Source organism: Bubalus kerabau, chromosome 13 (genome assembly GCF_029407905.1).
Source record: "Bubalus kerabau isolate K-KA32 ecotype Philippines breed swamp buffalo chromosome 13, PCC_UOA_SB_1v2, whole genome shotgun sequence".
Classification (NCBI taxonomy): domain Eukaryota; kingdom Metazoa; phylum Chordata; class Mammalia; order Artiodactyla; family Bovidae; genus Bubalus; species Bubalus kerabau.
In genome coordinates, this window is record NC_073636.1 from 78,375,978 (window position 1) to 78,399,112 (window position 23,135).

The window sequence follows — 23,135 nt, forward strand, 5'->3', positions numbered from 1 at the left end:
AGCTATTGTGCAGATTAAATGATTAGCACCCACTGATCCTACATGTACACATGTGTCATAAACGTCCCAGGGTACTCATATGTGTCAGCAAATGCCTGTCCTTTATTCTGAAACTGTGTTGCTGTAATTTTTTCGAGTGGTTGAAATGTCTTGCTTTTATGAGGTGCTGGTCATTAATGGTGCCACCAAAAATCAATGCACTGTCCTTACTGAATCTCTTTTCCTCACTACCTGTGGCCATGTTCCTCTATCCACCGGGCCATCAAGTCCTTCAGCAGGTCCCATCAACATGGACTATACAGTCCATGGAATTCTCCAGTCCAGGATACCGGAGTGGGTAGCCTTTCTCTTCTCCAGGGGATCTTCCCAACCCAGGGATTGAATCCAGGTCTCCCACATTGCAGGTGGATTCTTTACCAGCTGAGTCACAGGGGAAGCCTAAGAATACTGGAGTGGGTAGCCTATCCCTTCTCCAGCGGATCTTCTCAACCCAGGAATTGAACCAGGGTCTCCTGCATTGCAGGCAGGTCCTTTACCAACTGAGCTACCAGGGAATCCCAAAGCTGCCCCAGTTCTCCCCACAGCCTGGTCCAGAGCACCATCCTCTCTACCTGGGCAGCTACAGCAGCCTTCTAACAGGTCCCCCGGTCTCTCTTTTGTTGTGACCCACCCGAGCTATGATCCAGTCTCCATCCAGCAGACAAAGAGAGCTTTTAAAACTCTAAGTCCAGGACTTCACTGGTGGTCCAGTGGTTAAGAACACGCCTTCCAATGCAGGGGGACAGAAGTTTGCTCCCTGGTTGGGGAACTAAGATCTGACATGCCATGGGGCTACTGAGCCTGCACATCACAATGACGATCCCACGTGCACAGCCAAGACCCAACACAGCCAGAGAAATAAATAAATATTCAAATAAACAGTTCTAAGTCCAATAGTGTCACGTCCCCTGCTTACACCCCCAATGTCACTCATCTTACTTAGAATAAATTCCATAGCTTTGAGGTTCTGTGAGACCTGGTTTCTGCCAACTTCATCCTCATTGCCCTGCCCCATCTCCTCAGCTCATTAGGCTCCAGTCACACTGGCCGTCTTTGCCAAGCATCTGGGTGCCCAGCAAGGCCCCTTTCCTGGCCTGTGTCTCCTTTACAGCCCATAGGCTGAGGACCAGGCGACCACTCGGAGTCCCAGGTACAGAATGACATCTTGCAGCCTTGGCTTTGGAGCATCCCAAACTGCTTCTGCACCCATAAAGTCCTCTTGGTCCCCTTGGCCACTCTTCACGGCGGTCCAGAGTGCGGGGCTCACCTGAGCAGGAAGCCGTAGGAGAACTCAAGGAGCCCCATCTCATGCCAGCCACTGCCCGCTTCCACGGTGTCACCCAGCAGGACAGTGCAGAGGTTGGTATACATGGCATCCGTGAGCACCTGCAGTTCTTTGTGGAGGAGAGTCCTGGGGCAAGGAACAAAGGAGTGAGAGTGTAGCTTCCAAAAATATATATATATGCACCAAGCACCTCCTTCCCCAGACCTCAGAGTCCCGGGGCTCCCGTTCCTCTTTGGATGACCAGCTTAAACAGAATGGTATTATTATTTCTATCACTGTCAACAATGGCAACAGTTACTATTTATTGTGCCAAGCACAATGATCTCACTTCATCTTTTGACCACACTAGGGACAACAGTTCCTATTATGATACCCATTTTACAGATGGAGAGACTGAGGGACAGAGAAGACAGTAACTTGCCCAAGGTCACCCAGACAGTAAGTGATAGAGCTGAGACTGAAACCCTGATCTGCCCAACTCCAGAGTCTGAATGCTTAACCATGATAGTCATCCCTGCTTAGATAAGGAACCCAACAGACTTACAGAAGAGATATAACTAAGAAACCAACCATTTCTCCTTGAGATTCAAAGTTAGGGAGATCTGTTTGGATAAAGTGTCTCCGACCAAGGACTGCTGATAAGACATGACTCCGAGTGGAGGCTACATGCAGAGTAAGGGAATATGGCTGGTGATCTGGTCTCATTATTTATGTACCTAGGATTCTGCAGAGAGGACCAGTTCTGGGAGAACGTGTGGCTGAAGCTAGAAGCCTCTCTGTACTGAGCCTCCACAACATTCAACATTGAGCCATGACTGAGCATATGATTAGAAGCTGGTAAAGATGAGATCTTCTATCTAAGTTTAAGGCCCCTCTACAGTTTGCAAGAACCTAAACCACAAAGGGTACCACTGCGTCTAGTGAAGAGTCCACGGGGTGGTGCAGAGCCAATGGTCAACAGCGCCACCTAGTGGCAACAACAAGAACAGCACTAGTGGCACAATCAGGCGCCCCAGCTCTCTGTCGCCCCCTGCTGTTTGGAAATAGGATAGCTCCCTTTAGATAGAGCAAGCCCCTGGTTTTTTTTGAGAATTCAAGATGGGAAAACTTCCGGGGGGGGTTTGTGAACTTCCAGATAATAAAAGCTTTTGGATGTTTCATTACTGGAAAAACAATAGACATGACCCACGTGAGACAATACGTTAAAGGGCTTAACACAGTGCTCGGTACCTGGGAGCTGCTGGCTCAGTGATCAACACTGATCTCTCGACTCCAAGCGTGAGTCCTCAGTGGGGACTGTGGTCATCAACAGAGGCAGCAGCCATGCCCAGAGGACCTCATGCCAGCTTGTGAGAAAAGCCCAGAAGCTCCTGGGAGCAGACGCTGGAGGAAACTGGGATCTTCCCTGGGTCAGGGGATAGCATGCAGTGAACTAACTGTGGACTCTTGTTGCTAATGGGACCATTGGAATAGCGGGCTCCAGGACACTCAGGCTCAGGAATACTCCTAAAATCTGCTCCACAAAGCCAAGGTCAGACAGAGTACTGCCTCTCACCAATATTCACCTTATGATGCTGGCCTCTCCTCAGCATTAGCAGTCCTGCAAAACCCAGACCCCTAGATGCTTTTCCTGACTCCAGGAGGTGGCTCTTTCTAAAGATGACCGCCAGGCTGCATGCACTGTTTAGGCACAGATGCAGTCTTTTCTCCTCAGTATCTCGTGGGGAGGAGAATGGGCTGTGGACACAGCAGACCCGGGTTCAAATCCCAGCTCTGCCACTTGCTAGTAGCTGACCTTGGGAATGTCCTGTCACTTCTCTGACCCTCAGTTTCCTCATCTGTAAAATATAGATAAAAAAATACCTACCTCTAAGGCTGCTGCACAGATATGAACACATGCCTATCAAAACACCTGGCATTTGGCAGATGTCTTCAAAGGGAAGCCACCAGACTTCCCTGGTGGCTCAGAGGGCAAAGCATCTGCCTATAATGTGGGAGACCTGGGTTCGATCCCTGGGTTGGGAAGATCCCCTGGAGAAGGAAATGGCAACCCACTCCAGTACTCTTGCCTGGAAAATCCCATGGACGGAGGAACCTGGTAGGCTACAGTCCATGGGGTCGCAAAGAGTCGGACACGACTGAGTGACTTCACTTTCACTTTCAAAGGGAAGTTGGTGTCATTCTGTGCTTGTGAATCTAAGACAATGACCAACATGTGAGTGAAGACAGTAGATGTGCTCACAGGTCCTTTTGTTGATGTGAACATCCTTTATGTTTCAGGACCTGCTGTGTGACCTCAGGCAAGTTGCTTCTCTTCTCTGAGCCCCGGTGTCCTCATCTATAAAATGGGGCCATAAGTTACCCTTCAGAATTGCTAGGAAGACTCAAGAGATCATATGATGCCCAGCACAGAGTATGGACTCAAAAACATTAATCACCCTACTACCACCATTTGACAGATGCAGAAACAGAGGCTCAGAGAGGGTGGGTGACTTGCCCAAAGTCACAAAGATAAGCAGTGGGAAAGCTGGGATTTAAATCCATGTCTGGCTGACGCCAACCCCAGTCTTCTACTAAAAATCAGCCCTGCCTCTTGAAAAGGAAAGAATTCTTCTTCAATTCCCTGCATTTTGTTTTTTGCTTTGTTTTTGTTTTCTCAAAACAAAACATCTTTTTTTTTTTTTGGTCACACCACAAGGCATGTGGGATCTTCCCCAACCAGGGATTGAACCCATGTCCCCTGCATTCCGGCAAGGAGTCTTAACCACTGGACCGCCAGGGAAGTCCAAAATGAAATGTCTTTACTGGACACCTGTTGTGGAGACCGGTTCAGCCCATGCAGGACTTGAACCACACAGGTAGAAGCCGACTGCTGACCCGGGCCCACCCATCGGGTGCCATCTGCAGCCACTCACGGTTTCATCTTGGACTTTTCATCACCAGGGTTATAATGCGGAAGCTGCACGTCGAAAATCCTCTCCATGAGGAAGACGGCGTAAGCGTGGAAGTCCAGCCTGCTGCGGGGCTCCCACACCACTGCGTCATAGGAGTGGGGATCCAGGAGGACCGTGACGTGCCTGCCACCCACCAGCACCTGGGGAGCAGGCGGGGATGGAGTGAGGAGCACAGCCATGCGCAACATCAGTTCTCAGGGGCCGAGGGTTTCCCTGTGCCAGGCACTGGCCCCACCAAGTACGTTACAGACAAGGTCCCCTCATCTACCCCTCACGACCACCCTGGGAGGCAGGGACTATCATTTACCCACTTAAAGCTGACATGTGAGGCTTAGAGAGGGCACAAATTGTGCCCAAGATGACACAGCTGAGAAGTGGCAGAGCTGGGACTGGGATTCAGCACTTTTTTGCACTAGAGTTTATGCTCTTAACTACCTCACTTGTAAGCATCTGCCTTGGTTGTCTTGGTTGTTGTATTTCCAGCAGCCAGGAGACAGTCTGTCCACAGAAGGCAGCAGATGGACCTGTGTGCATCACAGGTGGATGGACTGGATGGATGGATGGAAGGATGGATGGATGGATGTTGGTAGATAAATGCTGGTGGATACATTATAGGTTCATGTGGGTTAATGTATGGATGGATGAATGGGCTAATGAATGGAAGGACAGAAGGAGTGATGGACGGATGGATGAACTGGGTGGATGAATACATGGATGGATGGAGGGATTAAAGAATGTTGGTGGATAAATGGTAGTGGGTCCATTACAGGTGTGTGTGTGTGTGTGTGTGTGTATGTGTGTGTGCATGGATGGAAGGAAGGAAGGATATTGTTGGGTAAATGCTAGTGGATGTGAAAGCGCTATCTACTTCTTCGGGAGGCTGAACTCTGTATATAACACCTACTCAAGATGGGAAGGAAACTGGAGAACTGTGATCCTGTAGTCAACAAGCGTAAGGGTGTTTCCCCTCAGATGTCGGGCACAACTGTAACTACCCATTGTCTTGGCCCTGTTTTCAAAATGTGGTCAATGTGTCATGTTAATCAAACTCTTATAAAAGGCAGGCCCAATACCCAAGAAAAAAATGCTTCTGGATGGATAGTTAGATGGGTGGATAAGTGGAAGGACAGAGCACTGAATATACACTGGATGGAAAGATGAATGGATGGGTGGCTACAAGTTGGTTGCAAATGAAACGTATAAATGAATGTTGGGTACACGGATGGCAGGGTGCTAAGTGGACATTGGGCCAACAGATTGAAAGGAGAATGTTGGATAGATGAAAGTTAGAAGGATACATGGAAGTGGATGGATCAGCTGACTGTCAGGATACTGAAGTGGTGGATGGAGACAGACATAAATAGATGTGTATGAAGTGGACAGACACTGGATGTTGAGAGGATGGATAACCGAATGCTGGGTGGCGGTGGCAGATGAATGGCCACATGGGCAGGTAAGCAGGAGAATGGAAGCTGCTCGAAACTGAATCTGTGGATGAAGGGTGGAGGGATGCTGGGTCCATGAGTGGAAGAACACCAGATAAATCTGAGTAGACAGATGGAAGATTGGATGACAAATAAATGAACAGACAGATAATGGATAGATATTTAGGAAGGTGGGTAGAGGTTTGATGGAAATGGAATATACAAATGAATACTAGATAGATACTAAGATGGAAGAAGGCTGCTTAGATACTGGGCAGAGACACAAAGGATAAGATGCTGGATGGGTGGATATGTGATAGATAGAAGTTGAATGAATGGATAGAGGTCAGTTAGATGAATGTACACGCATTTGATAGATCTTGAATGCACAGCCGGGTGTTGGGAAGATGCTGGAGGGATAATGAAGGGATGTGTGTTAGGTGAGTGTTGGAGTACAGTTGGATAGGCATACAGAAAGTTGGCTGGCCCACTGGACAGTTAGCGTATGGATGGATACTGAAGAAACCAGTAAACAGCAGGTCCAGTTGCTCATCCCCTTCCTTCCCAAGAGGCACTTACAGTAAAGATGTCCCCATGCTTCTCCTTCATCCTAGTGAGGAAGCCGGCAGCATCTTTTCCAAACTCCAAGGCGTGGCCCAGCCAGGGGATACTGCCCAGGTCCAAGGGAGGCTCTCCAGGTCGCCTGCAGAAGTCACAGCACTTGTCACCATTGGATAAAGCCGAGAAGAAGAAAAAGAGTGCAAGGCAGAGACCTTGGGAAGCCTGGCGTGCCGCAGTCCATGGGGTCACGAAGAGTGGGACATGACCTAGCAGCTGGACAGCAACAAGGCCTCCCTGAGGAGACACTTGATCAAAGACTTGAAGGCAGAGAGGGAGGGAGCCACATGGAGGGCTAAAAGGAGAGCTCCCAGGCAGACAGAGCAAGTGCAAAGGCCCTGAGGTTGGACCATGCCTGGTGTGTTCGAAGAACAGTGAGGGAGCCAGTGTGGCTGGATTGGCAGGAGCAAGAAATAGCGGAAGTTGAGCCAGGGTGGTAACAGAGGCCAGACCAAATGGGGTCTTGGAGGCAACGCTTGGGTCTTTAGCTTTTTCTCTGAGGTGGGAGCAGAGGAGGGACAGGATTTGGCTCAGGTTTTTACAAGATGTCTTTTACTGCTGAGTAGGGAACTGACCACAGGGGGCTGAGAGTAGAAGCTGGGGAACCAGTTGATGTTGCAACATATCAGGGGGTCCAATCAAGGTGGTCATCTCCCTGCAGGTGTATAAGGATACAGAGCTCTCTGTTTGAGCCAGCAAGGACCAGGGTCCTGGTCAACTCATACTTCCTGTCATGTCCACCAAGAGAGGATGAGGTTGGAGAGCATGGCAATGAACAAAACAAATAACCCGATTTAAAAATACACAGAGGAATCTGCATAGACAGTTCTCCAAGGAAGATACACAAATGGTCAGTAAGCACATGAAAAAAATGCCCTACATCATGAATCACTGGGGAAAGGCAAATCAAAACAACATGTAGTACCACTTCAAGTCCACTAAGAGGCCATCGTTATAAAAACAGAAAAAGGAAAATAAGGGCTGGCAAGAATGTGGAGAAATGGAATCCTCGTGTATTCTGGTGGGAATGTACAATGGTGCAGCTACTCCAGAAACTGAACTGGCCGTTTCTTGAAAGGAAGAGTGACTATACGATCCAGCAATAGATCCCAAAGAATTGAAAACACATGTTCATACATCAGTTCAGCTCAGTTCAGTCGCTCAGTCGTGTCTGACTCTTTGCGACCCCATGAATCGCAGCACGCCAGGCCTCCCTGACCATCACCAACTCCCAGAGTTCACCCAGACTCATGTCCATCGAGTCAGTGATGCCATCCAGCCATCTCATCCTGTCATCCCCTTCTCCTCCTGCCCTCAATCCCTCCCAGCATCAGAGTCTTTTCCAATGAGTCAACTCTTCACATGAGGTGGCCAAAGTACTGGAGTTTCAGCTTTAGCATCATTCCTTTCAAAGAAATCCCAGGGCTGATCTCCTTCAGAATGGACTGGTTGCATCTCCTTGCAGTCCAAGGGACTCTCAAGAGTCTTCTCCAACACCACAGTTCAAAAGCATCAATTCTTCAGCGCTCAGCTTTCTTCACAGTCCAACTCTCACATCCATACATGACCACTGGAAAAACCATAGCCTTGACTAGATGGACCTTTGTTGGCAAAGTAATGTCTCTGCCTTTCAATATGCTATCTAGGTTGGTCATAACTTTTCTTCCAAGGAGCAAGCGTCTTTTAATTTCATGGCTACAGTCACCATCTGCAGTGATTTTGGAGACCAAAAAAATAAAGTCAGCCACTGTTTCCACTGTTTCCCCATCTATTTCCCATGAAATGGTGGGACCAGATGCCATGATCTTCATTTTCTGAATGTTGAGCTTTAAGCCAACTTTTTCACTCTCCTCTTTCACTTTCATCAAGAGGCTTTTTAGTTCCTCTTCACTTTCTGCCATAAGGGTGGTGTCATCTGCATATCTGAGGTTATTGATATTTCTCCTGGCAATCTTGATTCCAGCTTATGCTTCTTTCAGCCCAGCGTTTCTCATGATGTACTCTGCATAGAAGTTAAATAAGCAGGGTGACAATATACAGCCTTGATGTACTCCTTTTCCTATTTGGAACCAGTCTGTTGTTCCATGCCCAGTTCTAACTGTTGCTTCCTGACCTGCATATAGGTTTCTCAAGAGGCAGGTCAGGTGGTCTGGGATTCCCATCTCTTTCAGAATTTTCCAGTTTATTGTGATCCACACAGTCAAAGGCTTTGGCATAGTCAATAAAGCAGAAATAGATGTTTTTCTGGAACTCTCTTGCTTTTTCGATGATCCAGCAGATGGATGTTGGCAATTTGATCTCTGGTTCCTCTGCCTTTTCTAAAACCAGCTTGAACATCTGGAAGTTCATGGTTCACATATTGCTGAAGCCTGGCTTGGAGAATTTTGAGCATTACTTTACTAGCGTGTGAGATGAGTGCAATTGTGCGGTAGTTTGAGCATTCTTTGGCATTGCCTTTCTTTGGGATTGGAATGAACACTGACCTTTTCCAGTCCTGTGGCCACTGCTGAGTTTTCCACATTTGCTGGCATATTGAGTGCAGCACTTTCACAGCATCATCTTTCAGGATTTGAAAGAGCTCAACTGGAATTCCATTACCTCCACTAGCTTTGTTCGTAGTGATGCTTTTTAAGGCCCACTTGACTTCACATTCCAGGATGTCTGGCTCTAGGTCAGTGATCATACCATCGTGATTATCTTGGTCATGAAGATCTTTTTTGTACAGTTCTTCTGTGTATTCTTGCCACCTCTTCTTAATATCTTCTGCTTGTGTTAGGTCCATACCATTTCTGTCCTTTATCGAGCCCATCTTTGCATGAAATGTTCCCTTGGTATCTCTAATTTTCTTGAAGAGATCTCTAGTCTTTCCCATTCTGTTGTTTTCCTCTATTTCTTTGCACTGATCGCTGAGGAAGGCTTTCTTATCTCTTCTTGCTATTCTTTGGAACTCTGCATTCAGATGTTTATATCTTTCCTTTTCTCCTTTGCTTTTCACTTCTCTTCTTTTCACAGCTATTTGTAAGGCCTCCCCAGATAGCCATTTTGCTTTTTTGCATTTCTTTTCCATGGGGATGGTCTTGATCCCTGTCTCCTGTACAATGTTACGAACCTCAGCCCATAGTTCATCAGGCACTCTATCTATCAGATCTAGTCCCTTAAATCTATTTCTCACTTCTACTGTATAATCATAAGGAATTTGATTTAGGTCATACCTGAATGGTCTAGTGGTTTTCCCTACTTTCTTCAATTTAAGTCTGAATTTGGCAATAAGGAGTTCCTGATTTGAGCCACAGTCAGCTCCCGGTCTTGTTTTTGCTGACTGTATAGAGCTTTTCCATATATAGAGCTGCAAAGAATATTATCAATCTGATTTCGGTGTTGACCATCTGGTGATGTCCATGTATAGAGTCTTCTCTTGTGTTGTTGGAAGAGGGTGTTTGCTATGACCAGTGCTTTCTCTTGGCAAAACTCTATTAGCTTTTGCCCTGCTTCATTCCGTATTCCAAGGCCAAATTTGCCTGTTACTCCAGGTGTTTCTTGACTTCCGACTTTTGCATTCCAGTCCCCTATAATGAAAAGGACATCATTTTTGGGTGTTCGTTCTAAAAGGTCTTGTAGGTCTTCATAGAACCGTCCCACTTCAGCTTCTTCAGTGTTACTGGTTGGGACATAGACTTGGATTACTGTGATATTGAATGGTTTGCCTTGGAAACGAACAGAGATCATTCTGTTGTTTTTGAGATTGCATCCAAGTACTGCATTTCAGACTCTTTTGTTGACCATGATGGCTACTCCATTTCTTCTGAGGGATTCCTGTCCGCAGTAGTAGATGTAATGGTCATCTGAGTTAAATTCACCCATTCCAGTCCATTTTAGTTTGCTGATTCCTAGAATGTCGACGTTCACTCTTGCCATCTCCTGTTTGACCACTTCCAATTTGCCTTGATTCATGGACCTGACATTCCAGGTTCCTATGCAATATTGCTTTTTACAGCATCAGACCTTGCTTCTATCACCAGTCACATCCATAGCTGGGTATTGTTTTTGCTTTGGCTCCATCCCTTCATTTTTTCTGGACTTATTTCTCCACTGATCTCCAGTAGCATACTGGGCACCTACTGACCTGGGGAGTTCCTCTTTCAGTATCCTATCATTTTGCCTTTTCATACTGTTCATGGGGTTCTCAAGGCAAGAATACTGAAGTGGTTTGCCATTCCCTTCTCCAGTGGACCACATTCATACATCAAGACACACACTATTGTTCATAGTAACGTTAATCATAATAGCCCCAAAGTGGACCCAACCCAAATGCCCACTGACTGATGAATAGACAAACACAGCCCGGTGTATTCATCCCATGGAATATTATGCAGTCATGAAAAGGAGTGGAGTCTGGATTCCTGCCACAATGTGGAATCACCTCGCAACCACCATGCTGAGCAAAAGAAGCCAGACACAAAAGGCCATACAATGTGTGAGTCTATTTCTATAGAATGTCCAGAAAAGGCAAACCAATGGAGAGGGAAAGTAGATTTGTGGTCTCCAGGGTCTGAGGGGAGAAGGGAATGGAGAGGGACAGCTCATCGGGACCAGGTTTCTTTTTGGAGAAATGAAAATACTCTGGAGTTAGATAGTGGTGATGCCCACACCACCGGTGACGATACTAAAAACCTCTACTAAAAACAATGCTAAAAACACATAATTCATTATATGTTTTGAAAGACTGAATCTTATAATAGATGAACTGTATCTCATTAAAGAAAAAAGGAAGGTGATATGATACAGTGAGAGGGTGGTCAGGGAGGGTCTCTCCAAGGAGGTGCCATGTGACCAGAGACCTGAAGAAAGAGAGGGGTGAACTTTACAGGCAGAGGGGACAGAAAGTGCAAAGGCCCTGGGGTAGGAGCACACAGGGCGAGGCTCTCAAGGCAGCAGGAGCCCATGTGGCTGGAATGGAGAAGACTGTGGGGTTGAAAGACTGGAGATGACCTGTGGACCAGAAGGGCCAGTGGCCAAGGAGAGAGTCTGGCTTTTATTTCAAGTGTGATGGAGACCCTCTGGAGGGTTTGAAATAGGATTTAGGAAGTAATGTGGTTGTGCTTTTAAAAGGTTGCAAGAGGGAATTCCCTGCCTGTCCAGTGATTAGGACTCTGCACTTTCACTGCACAGGACACAGGTTCGATCCCTGGTCGGGGAACTAAGATACTAAGATGGTGCATGCCACACAACACACCCCCATCCCCCCAAAAAAGGTTGCAAGAGTGAGAGGCAGGAGGAAGATGTGTCAGGAGACTAAATCAACATAGGTGGGACTGGAGGCTGCAGTCCCTCATGAGCCAGGCCTAGCATCCGACTTCCCTGCTTCCAGGACAGGGGGCTTTGGTGCCTTGCCCAGCAGACCAGGGGGGACCACCTTCCCTTCATCCTTTTCCCCATCCCAGTCTATCTTCCTCCACCATGGCCTCTTGCCTCCTCGATCTGACTGTTCCCCAACATAACCCAAACAGGGAGACAGGTGGTGGATGGTGAGACTGGCTAGACTGGAGGGTTGGAGTCCGGGCAGTTTGGAAGTCCCAGTAGGTGTGAGGGCACAGGGCAGCAGGAAGCACCTCCCCAGCCACCACCTCCTCTCCCCACCCCCACCCTGCCCCTGAGCCCCTCACTGAGCAGACTCACAAAGGTGCAGGCGGCTCTGGGACTCGAAGCGGGTGCGGCGGAGGACCCTTCTGTTCGCCCGTCATCTATCTGGGAGCCAGCATCTCCCGAAGGCTCCGTTTCCAGGATGGCAGAGCACGGGTGGGAGGAAACCAGTGTGCACCAGCCCCTGCCCAGCTCAGGTCGGAGCCCAAGGACACAGGAGTGGAGACTTTTGCACCAGAGCGGGGATTCGGAGGGGACAGGACAGGTCAGGGGCCCGACTTGAGCACCTCCTGGCTTCCAACCAGCCCTGCTTCTTGCTGGCCACGAGACTTTGCTTCTCCTGCCCGTTTCCTCGTCTGTAAAACTGGAGTGTTGACACTACTGAGCACATCGGGCTGTGACAAAGATGAAGCGGTTACAGAACAGTGCCTGGTGCCTGGCAGCTGGGGGCAGCTGGAGCGGGTCCGAGAAGCAGGACCAACATGACTCTTGGGTGCGTCGGCTATATGGCAGGTCCTATGCATTCTCCAAGGGGGCTTCCCTGGTGCCTCAGTGGTACAGAACCCACCTGCCAGTGCAGGAGACGCAGGTTCCATCCCTGGGCTGGGAAGATTCCCCTGAAGAAGGAAATGGCAGCCCGCTCCAGTGTTCTTGCCTGGAAAATCCCACGAACAGAGGATCCTGGCGGGCTCCAGCCCATGAGGTCGCAAAACAGTCGGATGCGACTGAGAGATTAAACAACAGCATGAATTTTCCAAAGGTTTCCTTGCTTGGTGATAACGCTGATGCCTGATGCGGCCTGAGGCTCACTCAGGTATTGAGAGAGCCAGTTCCTAGGCAGGTTGATAAGAAGCTCTGAAGCAGTGGTACTACAATATGTAGATGATATTCTGCTCTGTGCTGAGACAGAGGAAGCCTGTTCACAAGCCTCAGAAGATTTCTTAAACTTTCTGGCAGGCTGCAGTTACTAGGCATCAAGAGAAAGGGCTCAGCTCTGTCAACAATCTGTTAGATATCTGGGCCTAATCGTATCAGAAGGGACTAGGGCCATAGGCCCCGAGAGGATTAAACCTATACTAAATCATCCCCTACCTATGACTTTAAGACAATTGAGAGGATTTTGGGGAATCACAGGCTACTGTCGCATTTGGATTCCAGGTTATGGGGAACTTTCCCGGCCTTTATATAAACTTACAGCTGAGACTCAGCAGGCCCAAACCGACAAGCTGGTTTGGTCTCCAGATACTCAAAAGGCTTTTAAGGCTCTTCAGACTGCTCTCCTACAAGCTCCCACTTTGAGCTTGCCCACAGGGTCAGAATTTAATTTGTTTGTCACTGAAAGAAAAGGTATGGCCTCGGGAATTTTGACACAACCCCGAGGGCCTCACCTGCAACCTATTGTTTATCTAAGTTGAGAAGCAGATGTAATTTCACGTGGGTGGCCCCACTGCTTAAGAGTAATTGGGGCAGCGGCTTTATTAGCACCTGAAGCTTTAAAAATAATTAATGGACGAAACCTTACTGAACTGACTTCTCCTGATGTGAGTGGAATCTTAAATTCTAAGGTTAATACTTGGATGAGAGACAGTAGGCTTCTTAAATATCAGTCATTGTTGTTAGAAGGACCAGTAACTAAGCTTAAAGTTTGCGTAAATTTAAATCCTGCCACTTTCCTTCCTGAGAAGGAAAATGAAACACCTGATCACGATTTTCCCAATTCCTAACTTTATGCAGCTCGGGAAGATCTAATGGATACCCTGTTAGACAATCCTGACATGGAAATATTTACAGATGCCAGTTCTTCTGTTTGGGAGGGGAAGCGTAAAGCAGGTTATGCCATGGTGATGGCTGAACAGGTTTTAGAAGCAAAATCTCTCCCCCAGGGAACCAGCGCTCAGCTAGCGGAGCTTGTGGCTCTGACCTGAGCTCTAGAGTTAAGCAAAGGGCAGCGGGTAAATATACTGATTCTAAGTATGCTTATTTGATTTTACATGCTCATGCTGCTACATGGAAAGAAAGAGTTCAAAATGGCAACAGGAGAACCTATTAAGCATTTCAGAGAGCTGAGAGACTTTTAACTGCTAAATATTGTCCTAAAGAAGTAGCTATTATGCATTGCAAAGGGCACAGCAGGGATGCGAGTAAAGAAGCCAAAGGTAATCAGCTGGCTGGCTGTCAAGCCAGAACGAAACCCCTTGCTGCAGATGCCTTTGATCTGGACAGGTACTGTAAACAGGAAAAACCACAGTACACTGAGGAAGAATTAGAAAGATATGAGATAAGAGGAGCAAAGATGACTGATAAAGGATGGTTACAGTCCGAGGATGGACGATTAGTAATTCCTGAAATTGCTCAATGGAAAAGTTTTCCTAAAGCTTTAGAATTAGCTAATCATGTAACTCAGCTCTCAGCTTTCCAACAGGCACTAACTGAACTCCGGGAGATGACTCCTGACCCAGTCTGAGTCGAGCAAGCCTCTATCTGAGCCAGGAACCGAGGTCCTGATAAAAACATTGGGATCTAGGGGCCAATCGCTTGGGCCCCTCTGGGAAGGCCCTTACCAGGTTATTCTTTCTTCTCCCACTGCTGTCAAAGTGCCAGGAATTGATTCATGGGTGCATCACACTCGAGTTAAGAGGTGGCACCCTGACCAGAAATAAGTGGCGTCATTTTATGTCTTTGCTCTGACTTTGTACTTTTCAGATGGGCCTGATAATCTATGTGAGCCTACTTCTGCTGACTCCAAAAGTCCTGAGTCTGCCATTTGACCCTCCAGGCAATGCCTTCCCGTCCTGGGCTCATTGCTACTTTGCATTCCACAATCGGTCTAATTGCTGGGTACTTTAATAAAACTTTATTACACAAAAGCTCTGAGCGATCAAGCCTCGTCTCTGGCCCCGGATTGAATTCTCCTCCAGAGGGCAAGGATATCAGCATCTTTTCGTGGTTCAGCAACAACCTTTCAGTATTCTTTGCAGAAGGAAGTATTCCTATCAAGCCCATTTTACAGCAGATGAAACTGAGGCCCAGAAGGGGCTAAGCCACTTGCCCGAGGGCCCACCGTGGAGGGTCTAGGTCTCTAATCCAGGCAGGCCTGGTTACGGAGCCCACAGTCTTTATCCAACCCTGGCCCCAATTCACCCCAAGTGGCCACGTGGACCCCCACTTTTCCGGTGAAGAGACTGAGACACAGAGAGGTTTCAGCGACCTGCCCAGATGCAGGAGGTTTTCGCCCAAGACATATTTTGGGGAGTGGGTGGGGCTTCCTTTCCATCCTTTCGCTCAGACTGCCACCGGAGCTCCCCAGAGAGCCCGTTGTTATTGCTGGCGTCAGTCATCTTTCCCCAGTAAAGTCCCGAGGAGGTGCAGACAAAGGCAGGAAGCTGGGGGCCCGGGCGTCTGACCCTTGAGGTGCCAGCGGTTCCTTCAGCCCACGGGCCTGGAATCCAACTCAGGCCCCAGTCACATTCCAGGGTGACTCAGCCAGAGGCCAGCAGGGCGGAGGAGGCTCTATTTTGGGGTCTGTGGTCTCTAGCCTCGCCCACTGACACTCTCACTGATTTGAGGCACCGCCAGACCGTGGGGGACAGGGATGCCGGGCTTGACCCTCTCATCCGCAGCTCCGGCCCATTCGGCGGACCACTGCCCGCCCTTCCTGGTTCAGATACGGAGGCAGCTCTTCTGATCCTCCTGGGAGCCTTGATTCTCACCACAGGAGTTCCTCAAAACCTGCTCATTCTTTGCTCACAGACCCCACCACCAATCCCACGTCCTGTCCCGTCTCTCTCTCCCTTGAAACTTTGAGAGAATCAGGGAGGAAGTCATGCCTGGATATCACCCACCTTTGGGCCCCTTGACGTATCCCATCCTTTCTGTACAGAATGTGGACACTTCTTGTAGACCTAGTACTGAGAACAGTGGGAATACTGGAGTGGGTTGCCATTTCCTTCTCTGTCTGGGACATAGTAGGCGCTTAATGCATATGTCTCAGTTGAATGAGTCAAGCACATAGTTGGTGCTCAATGAGCAGCACCTGCCTCCCGGGCTTAAAAGAGGGTTCAGGGAGCTAGTGCAGGTCAGGTGCCTGACACACAGCCCATGTTCTGGATGGCCCAGAACAGAAGCTGCTCTTTTAGCTGAGCAGTGTGGGTAGGTGGATTGCCGGGCTTCTCTGCTCAGGAGTCTCAACTCCTTCAGGGCCTCAGGGTGGATTCCATGGGGGACCAGAGACGCTGTTTGCTGCCCAGTTGAGCTGGAAACTCCTGAGCTTCTATTTAAACTGTTTAACCCGTTCCTTCCCCAGGATTCATTTGCAAGCTGCTGGCTGCTCACCAAGGGTTCCCCCTAACCCTCTTCCACTTTTCCCTCTCATTGCCTCCAGGGTGTAGAAAAACCACATGGCTGTCTTGCTCTAGCTTGTTGTTTTCCCATTTTTGCAATGGACACAGATTCATAGAATTGTTTCTCAGCATAATAAAGAAAGATACAGTAGAGCAAGCACAGCGATAAGTAGAAAAGTTGAAGAGGCAATAGGGAGTGGTGGGGACTGTGGCAAGGTTTAGAGAGAGTTCTGCTGCTGAGTGCCAGGCAATTGCCGTGAGATCTTCCAGGAGAAGCAGGAAATCTGGAACCGTGTGTGTGGGCTCCCCCAGTTTTCTCCCCTTGTACTGTGTGGTGCACACCAGACCCACCTGGATCTGAATCCAGCCATGGACTACCATTTGGGGACCTCCAGTTACTGCACGTTGAAATGAGACAGTTATTTGTGCCCAGTAATTCTATATCCTGGAAGGGCCCAGAGCAGCCCTTGTGCCTCTAAGAACCCTCATCTGATGCCACCATGACCTCTGATTCCCCGCCCCCGCCACCGAAAAGGGTCTCCCACCCAGGAGACCTCTTCCAATGCTCCCTGCAGCAGCCACAGAAGCACAAAGAGGAAGACCAATGCATTCAGCCTGCTGCAGTGGGATGGGGCATGGGAGACCAGCTGCGTGAGCCATCTCAGAGCACAGATGGGGAGACTAAGGCCCAGAAAGTAGGAAGGATGTTTCTGATACTCACAAGGGAGAGCATTAGCCCCAGAGGGCCCAGGAGTTAGACTTCCAAGTCCCAACCCAAGACCTCCTAACTCCACACTCACACCAGGGGAAACATTCATGGTAACTGAGCCAGGTTTGAAAAATCTTTACCTTGATGGCAGAAATTTGAATTTGGACTGGGAACTAGATATTAAGAATTATCTTTGGAGAAGGAAATGGCAACCCACTCCAGTATTCTTGCCTGGAGAATTCCATGGACAGAGGAGCCTGGTGGGCTACAGCCCATGGGGTCGCAGAGAGTAGGACACGACGGAGCGAGTAATACTAGCTGTCTCTGTTACATGTTTGTTTGTCCTGCTCAATTTAAATTATTTTTCTTACTTTTCCTAATTATATAAGTCACATGGAATATAGGTAGTGAAAAGGACAGCAAGGTACACTTAATAGTGTTACTGGATCAGTTGATAATATTTTTATTAGATGTGTTGTATGTACAGTAAGGAAACTGGCATCCAGTTTTCCTTTCTTCTGTTAGCCTTGTTGGAGTCTGATGTACAGATTATGTTCGTTGAGGTAGGTTTCCTCCTATTCTTTTCTATGGGAGAATTTGTGGAATATTAGATTGGTAAAAAGAAAGCTTTGTGATCCTGGAATTTTAAGGGAAATTTTTTTTTACTATTGATTAAATATCTTTAATGGTTAAAAAAAAAAAAAAGAATTATCTTTTGGGTTGGGGGCGGGGGGTGGGGGGTGGGGGCGGTTCCCCTCGTGGCTCAAAGGTAAAGAACCCACCTGCCAATGTAAGAGACACGGGTTTGATCTCTGGGTCAGGAAAATCCCACATCCAACAACTACTTAGCTTGCTCTCTAGAGCCTGGGAGCTACAACTGGCCCATGGCCGCTAGAGCCCCTGCTCCTCAACAAGAGAAACCACCGACATGAGAAGCCTGTGTACCACAGCGAGAGAGTGGCCCCTGCTCACCAAAACTAGAGAAAAGCCCACACAGGAGTGAAGACCCAGCACAGCCAAAAAAATAATAAACTAAAAAAAAAAAAGAATGATCTTTTAGGGAACTCCCTGGCAGTCCAGTGGATAGGACTCTGTTCTCACTGTCAAGGGCCCAAGTTTGATCCCTGGTGAGGGAACTAAAACCCCACAAGATGTGTGGTGCATCTTAAAAAAATAAAAGACAGTAGAAATCTATTTTTTTTTTAAAGAAATTTTAACATGTATGCTGACATACTTAGTGTTGAGATATCATAATATCTGTAATTAAAAATATTATCAACTGTGAAATCAAGTGCCCGGTGCAAGGGTTTCCTATACAATTCTTTTTATTTTTTCTATATAGTTGAAATTTTTCATAATTAAAAATGTTTTGATTTTTTTTTTTAAAGGCCAAAAGTAAAGACAAGAGTAACTGACTGGACTGAAGGTGAAGGTGAGGTGAAGTTGCCCAATCGTGTCCGACTCTTTGCAATCCCACAGACTATAGCCTACCAGGCTCTTCCGTCCATGGGATTTTCCAGACTGACTGAAGTAGTGCTTTTTTTTTTCTTTGAGTGAGAAAAGCAACAATTTTGGAACCAGCTAGATGTACAGTATAACTTTCGTGCAGACATAAGGAGGTCACTTAGCCTTCCTAAGCCCCAGCTGTCAGGTAGGGTAATGGACCTCACCTGGGATGCTGATTAGGCGCGAGCAATGAGCCGTGGGAGAAGCATGGCTTTGAGTGTTTTGACTCAAACTTTGAATCACTGTCTACACAGCATCAGTCTCATGTCTCTGTTTTCCAACACTTGATTATTTGTCCTTCCTTCCATCTAGTCAAGGCTACGGTTTTTCCAGTGGTCATGTATGGATGTGAGAGTTGGACTGTGAAGAAAGCTGAGCGCGGAAGAATTGATGCTTTTGAACTGTGGTGTTGGAGAAGACTCTTGAGAGTCCGTTGGACTGCAAGGAGATGCAACCAGTCCATTCTGAAGGAGATCAGCCCTGGGATTTCTTTGGAAGGACTGATGCTGAAGCTGAAACTCCAATACTTTGGCCACTTCATGCGAAGAGTTGACTCATTGGAAAAGACTCTGATGTTGGGAGGGATTGGGGGCAGGAGGAGAAGGGGACAACAGAGGATGAGATGGCTGGGTGGCATCACCAACTCGATGGACATGAATTTGGGTGAACTCTGGGAGTTGGTGATGGACAGTGAGGCCTGGCGTGCTCCAATTCATGGGGTCGCGAAGAGTCGGACAGACTGAGCAACTGAACTGAAGAATCTTCTGATTGTAGCTGCTTCTCTTACTATCTTAACATCATGTGGTTTAAGACTTTTGGGCTTTCAGATCATGAATAAAATGTGTGGGAAGAGTGAAAATTCATTTCTTCTGAAAACTAAAAATTCTTACAGCCTAGATTTTTAATCCAGGTAACCCAGTCTCAGTTTCCTCCTCTGTAAAACAGGGGTAACAAGAGTACCCCCTTGCTGAGCTGGAAGAATAAAATGAGACTGGGGGTCTCAATTGGGGTCCCTGTGGGGTCTTCCAAGGGTCCAAGCAACTGCCCCCATGGTCTACAAAACGCTCCCCACCAGCTGTCAGTGACCCTCATACCCACCATAGAGCTATATGTGAAAGTCACTCAGTCGTGTCCAACTCTTTGCGACCCCATGGACTGTACAGTCCATGGAATTCTCCAGGCCAGAATACTGGAGTGCGTAGCCTTTCCCTTCTCCAGGGGATCTGTACAACCCAGGGATCAAACCCAGGTCTCCTGCATTGCAAGCGGATTTACCAGCTAAGCCACCAGGCAAGTCCATAGAGCTACATGGACAGATGTCAAAACGAAACTCTAGAGGGAAACAGCAGAGGTGCAGTCCAAAAACAACTCTTTACAGCATTTCCAAAAAGCCTGACAACTTAGGAAAAATAATTCATAATCCATGGGGAAACTTATCTGTGGTTTTTTTTCTTTTTCATTTTTCCAGGCAAATGATTGAATGTATGGTTTTAAGTTTCACCTGGAAAGATGTCTAGAGGTTGAAGAAAACTAGGGTGAAATCATTGTTTGGAAATTCAACCAACACTGTTTAAAACTAAAAGGTTTCCAGAAAATTTCTGCAAGCTTCAGACACACTGATTCAAACACACTTTCACTGCCCTGAGTTTTCTACGGGCAAATGTCTGTGTGGATGAGAAAAGCTGGGAGGCTGAGAAGATATGACAACCAAAGGCACTGAGGCACCCTGGATGAGATCCTGGCACAGAAAGAAGACGTTAATGGAAAAACAGACGAAATTCAAATAAAGCTTGGAGTCTGGCTAATTTTAACAGGCCAGTGTTGGTTTTTTTAGCTTTAATGATTGTACCACGATAACGTAAGCCATTAACAATAGCTGGAATTTGGTGAAGGGTATCTGGGAACTCTTTGTACAACTTTCCTGTAATATAAAACCAATGTAAAATAAAAGGCGTACTTTTAAAAAGATCTGGAAGGTTCCTCCCAAATTAATCAACAGGAGAGGTACCAAATTGTTGGGAGGGTAGTTAGAAGGGCTTCAGTCTTATCTATAATGGGATAAATGCTTAAGTCAAATGTAATTCCTTGTTCAGTTCAAATTAATCTTTTAAACATTTTTTAAAAAGAGACTTAACTGCCATCTCCTTGATTTAAATTTTTCTTTTCTCCTAAATGGCAGATTGTCAAAGGAGCAGGAGAATCATAGGAAGATGAGACAGTTGGCTCTCCTTCTCTGCCAGGCTATCGGACCTCAGCAGAAGGGAGCCCCCTTTCCAGGAGTGCGTTTCTCAGGCAGAAGGAAACACCCAGACTACTCAGCCCCTTCCCCTGGGTCGGGGAATCCTGTGGAAGGTGGTTCCAGGCCCGGTAAGAGGGCATCCTTCAGAGCCTCTGCCTTCCTGGCCTCAACCCTGCCATCAGTGTAATGGGGAGAGGAACAAGGCTGCCCACACGCTGCTGAGAGCGGGGCTGGGGGCTGATGCGGAGCTGGTGCAGGACGCAGTCAGAAGCTGAAGGGCAGGAGAGGGCTTCTTCCACCCGGGAGTCACACGGAGCGTGTCCACGCACCCACTGCACCCCTCAGGGTTCTCACTGAAACCCCTTCTTAGGTACTGGTGTGGAGCTCTGGGCCAGGCCTGAGCTTCTTGCGGTCCAGCCCTGTTAGTGTGTGCGGTGGGTCATCAGCCCTCTGGGAGCCCTGTCCCGGCACCTTCCCGCGCGCGTCTCCCCAACTTTGGGCCCGGCCCTCTCCCCAGGGCGGGAGATGAGCGCAGAAGCCCCCCTGACCAGAACCTGGACCCCCACCTCCAGCCTCGCCTGGGGGATGGTGGGGACAGCGGGAAGGTGACCCCCTCCTGCCCGGGGAACTAGAGCGGGGGTAAGGGGCTCCGACACGGGCCTGAGCGGGCTCGGCGACCCCCTGGCTGCAGCCGGGGGGCGCGCGCCCGAGCGGAGACGCCCCTTTGTCTAGCCCGGGGCCGCGCGGGCCGGCCGGGTTGTGGGGGGAGCCGGGACCCGGCCGGCTTGGGGGGCACTCACCGCGTGCGCCGGCGGGTCAGCAGCAGCAGCAGCAGCAGCGCGGCCAGGAGGCCGAAGACCACGGCCCAGGACATGGCAGGGCTGGAGTCCAGGCTGAGGCGGCGGAGCGCGGGAGGCTGGCTCGGGGGCTTCGGGGCAAAGGGGACCCGGTCCCGGGGCCGACTCCGCCCCCAGCCCACGCCCCGTCCACCCGCCGGGGGCGGGGCCCGCGAGCGCTCCTGTGTCCCCAGGGCGGGTGGGATCGCTCCCGGGCTCAGCTCCCGGGAGCAGGCTCCCACCCGCTGGCCCTGGAGACCGGGCTTGCGAAAAGTGCGGCTGCCGGGAAGGGGAGATGCTAGCTGGAAGGGAAAGCGGACGACGGGAGGGGTGATGTAGAAGGGGGGGGGGGGAGGGACTACAGGGAGGGAGGGGTCCTGCGGGGCGGGGGCAGCTGTTGAGCAGGGATGGGGGACCCGAAGAAGAGGAAGGAAAGGAGTATGGGGGGACGGAGGGGTGGCGGGGATAGAGAGGCAAGTGCTAAGATGAGGGGTCCCATGGTGGGAGAGGAGAGATAGAAGTGGGAGGGGCAGGAAGGGGCCTTTCCTCCACCCTCCGCCTAAGTATCGGCCACCACGGAAGACTCTCCCCTTGCCCTCCCCTCGCCCCCTCCCCCCACCATCCCATCCCCACCCTAGAAGGGCTGCTGCTGCTGCTGCTGCTAAGTCGCTTCAGTCGTGTTCGACTCTGTGCGACCCCACAGACGGCAGCCCACCAGGCTTCCCCTCCCTGGGATTCTCCAGGCAAGAACACTGGAGTGTTGCCATTGCCTTCTCCAATGCATGAAAGTGAGAAGGGCTAGAGACCATTAATTAGTTTTCTATTCTGTTGGTCCAAGTGCAGTGGGGTTGGGCTGGATTATATCGCCCCTATATTGCCTTCAATAATACTTTGGCCACCTGATTGCAAAGAACTGACTCACTGGAAAAGACCCTGATGCCGGGAAAGATTGAAGGCGGGAGGAGAAGGGGACCACAGAGGATGAGATGGTTGGATGGCATCACTGACTCAATGGACATGAGTTTGAGTAAGCTCCAGGAGTTGGTGAAGGACAAGGAGGGCTGGCATGCTACAGTCCATGGGGTTGCAAAGAGTCCGACTCGAATGAGTGACTGAACTGAATTGAACTGAACTACGGTGGAGGGGACGCAAGAGCTCAGGGCATCTGGCTCTGAGTCTCCCATTCACAATTGTAATGGACAAACCAGTGAGCCTGAGTCCACCACCTGTTCCGGAGCACAGCACACACTCAGAACACGGTGGCCATTGTCACCAGTACCTGGTGCTTAGAGTGCTGGCTGGGCTTCCCAGGTGTCTCGGTGGTAAAGAATCCACCTGCCAGTGCAGGAGACATGGGTTCGATCCCTGGGTCAGGAAGATTCCCTGGAGAAGGAAATGGTAACCCCCTCCAGCATTCTTGCCTAGGAAATCCCATGGACAGAAGAGCCTGGTGGGCTACAGTCCATGAGGTCGCAAGAGTCAGACACAGAGTGCTGGTCTCTGGTGCCAGTGGCTCTGCAGGAGACCACCCCTGGGGGCTGGCGA

The 23,135-nt window shown here is 49.0% G+C and overlaps 1 protein-coding gene across 1 annotated transcript in view; it reads right to left on the reverse strand.

Annotated features, from left to right (window-relative positions):
* Positions 1–21,881, reverse strand: part of PTGIS (prostaglandin I2 synthase) — a 50,341-nt gene extending 28,460 nt beyond the window's left edge. Inside the window, exons 1-4 of the mRNA XM_055545257.1 lie at positions 21,555–21,881; positions 6,282–6,405; positions 4,240–4,418; positions 1,307–1,450 (exon numbers count right to left, since the gene is read on the reverse strand). Coding sequence (XP_055401232.1) covers positions 1,307–1,450; positions 4,240–4,418; positions 6,282–6,405; positions 21,555–21,628 — 521 coding nt within the window. The 5' untranslated portion in view covers positions 21,629–21,881. The remainder of the gene's footprint in view (positions 1–1,306; positions 1,451–4,239; positions 4,419–6,281; positions 6,406–21,554) is intronic.
* Positions 21,882–23,135: the final 1,254 nt, after the last annotated feature.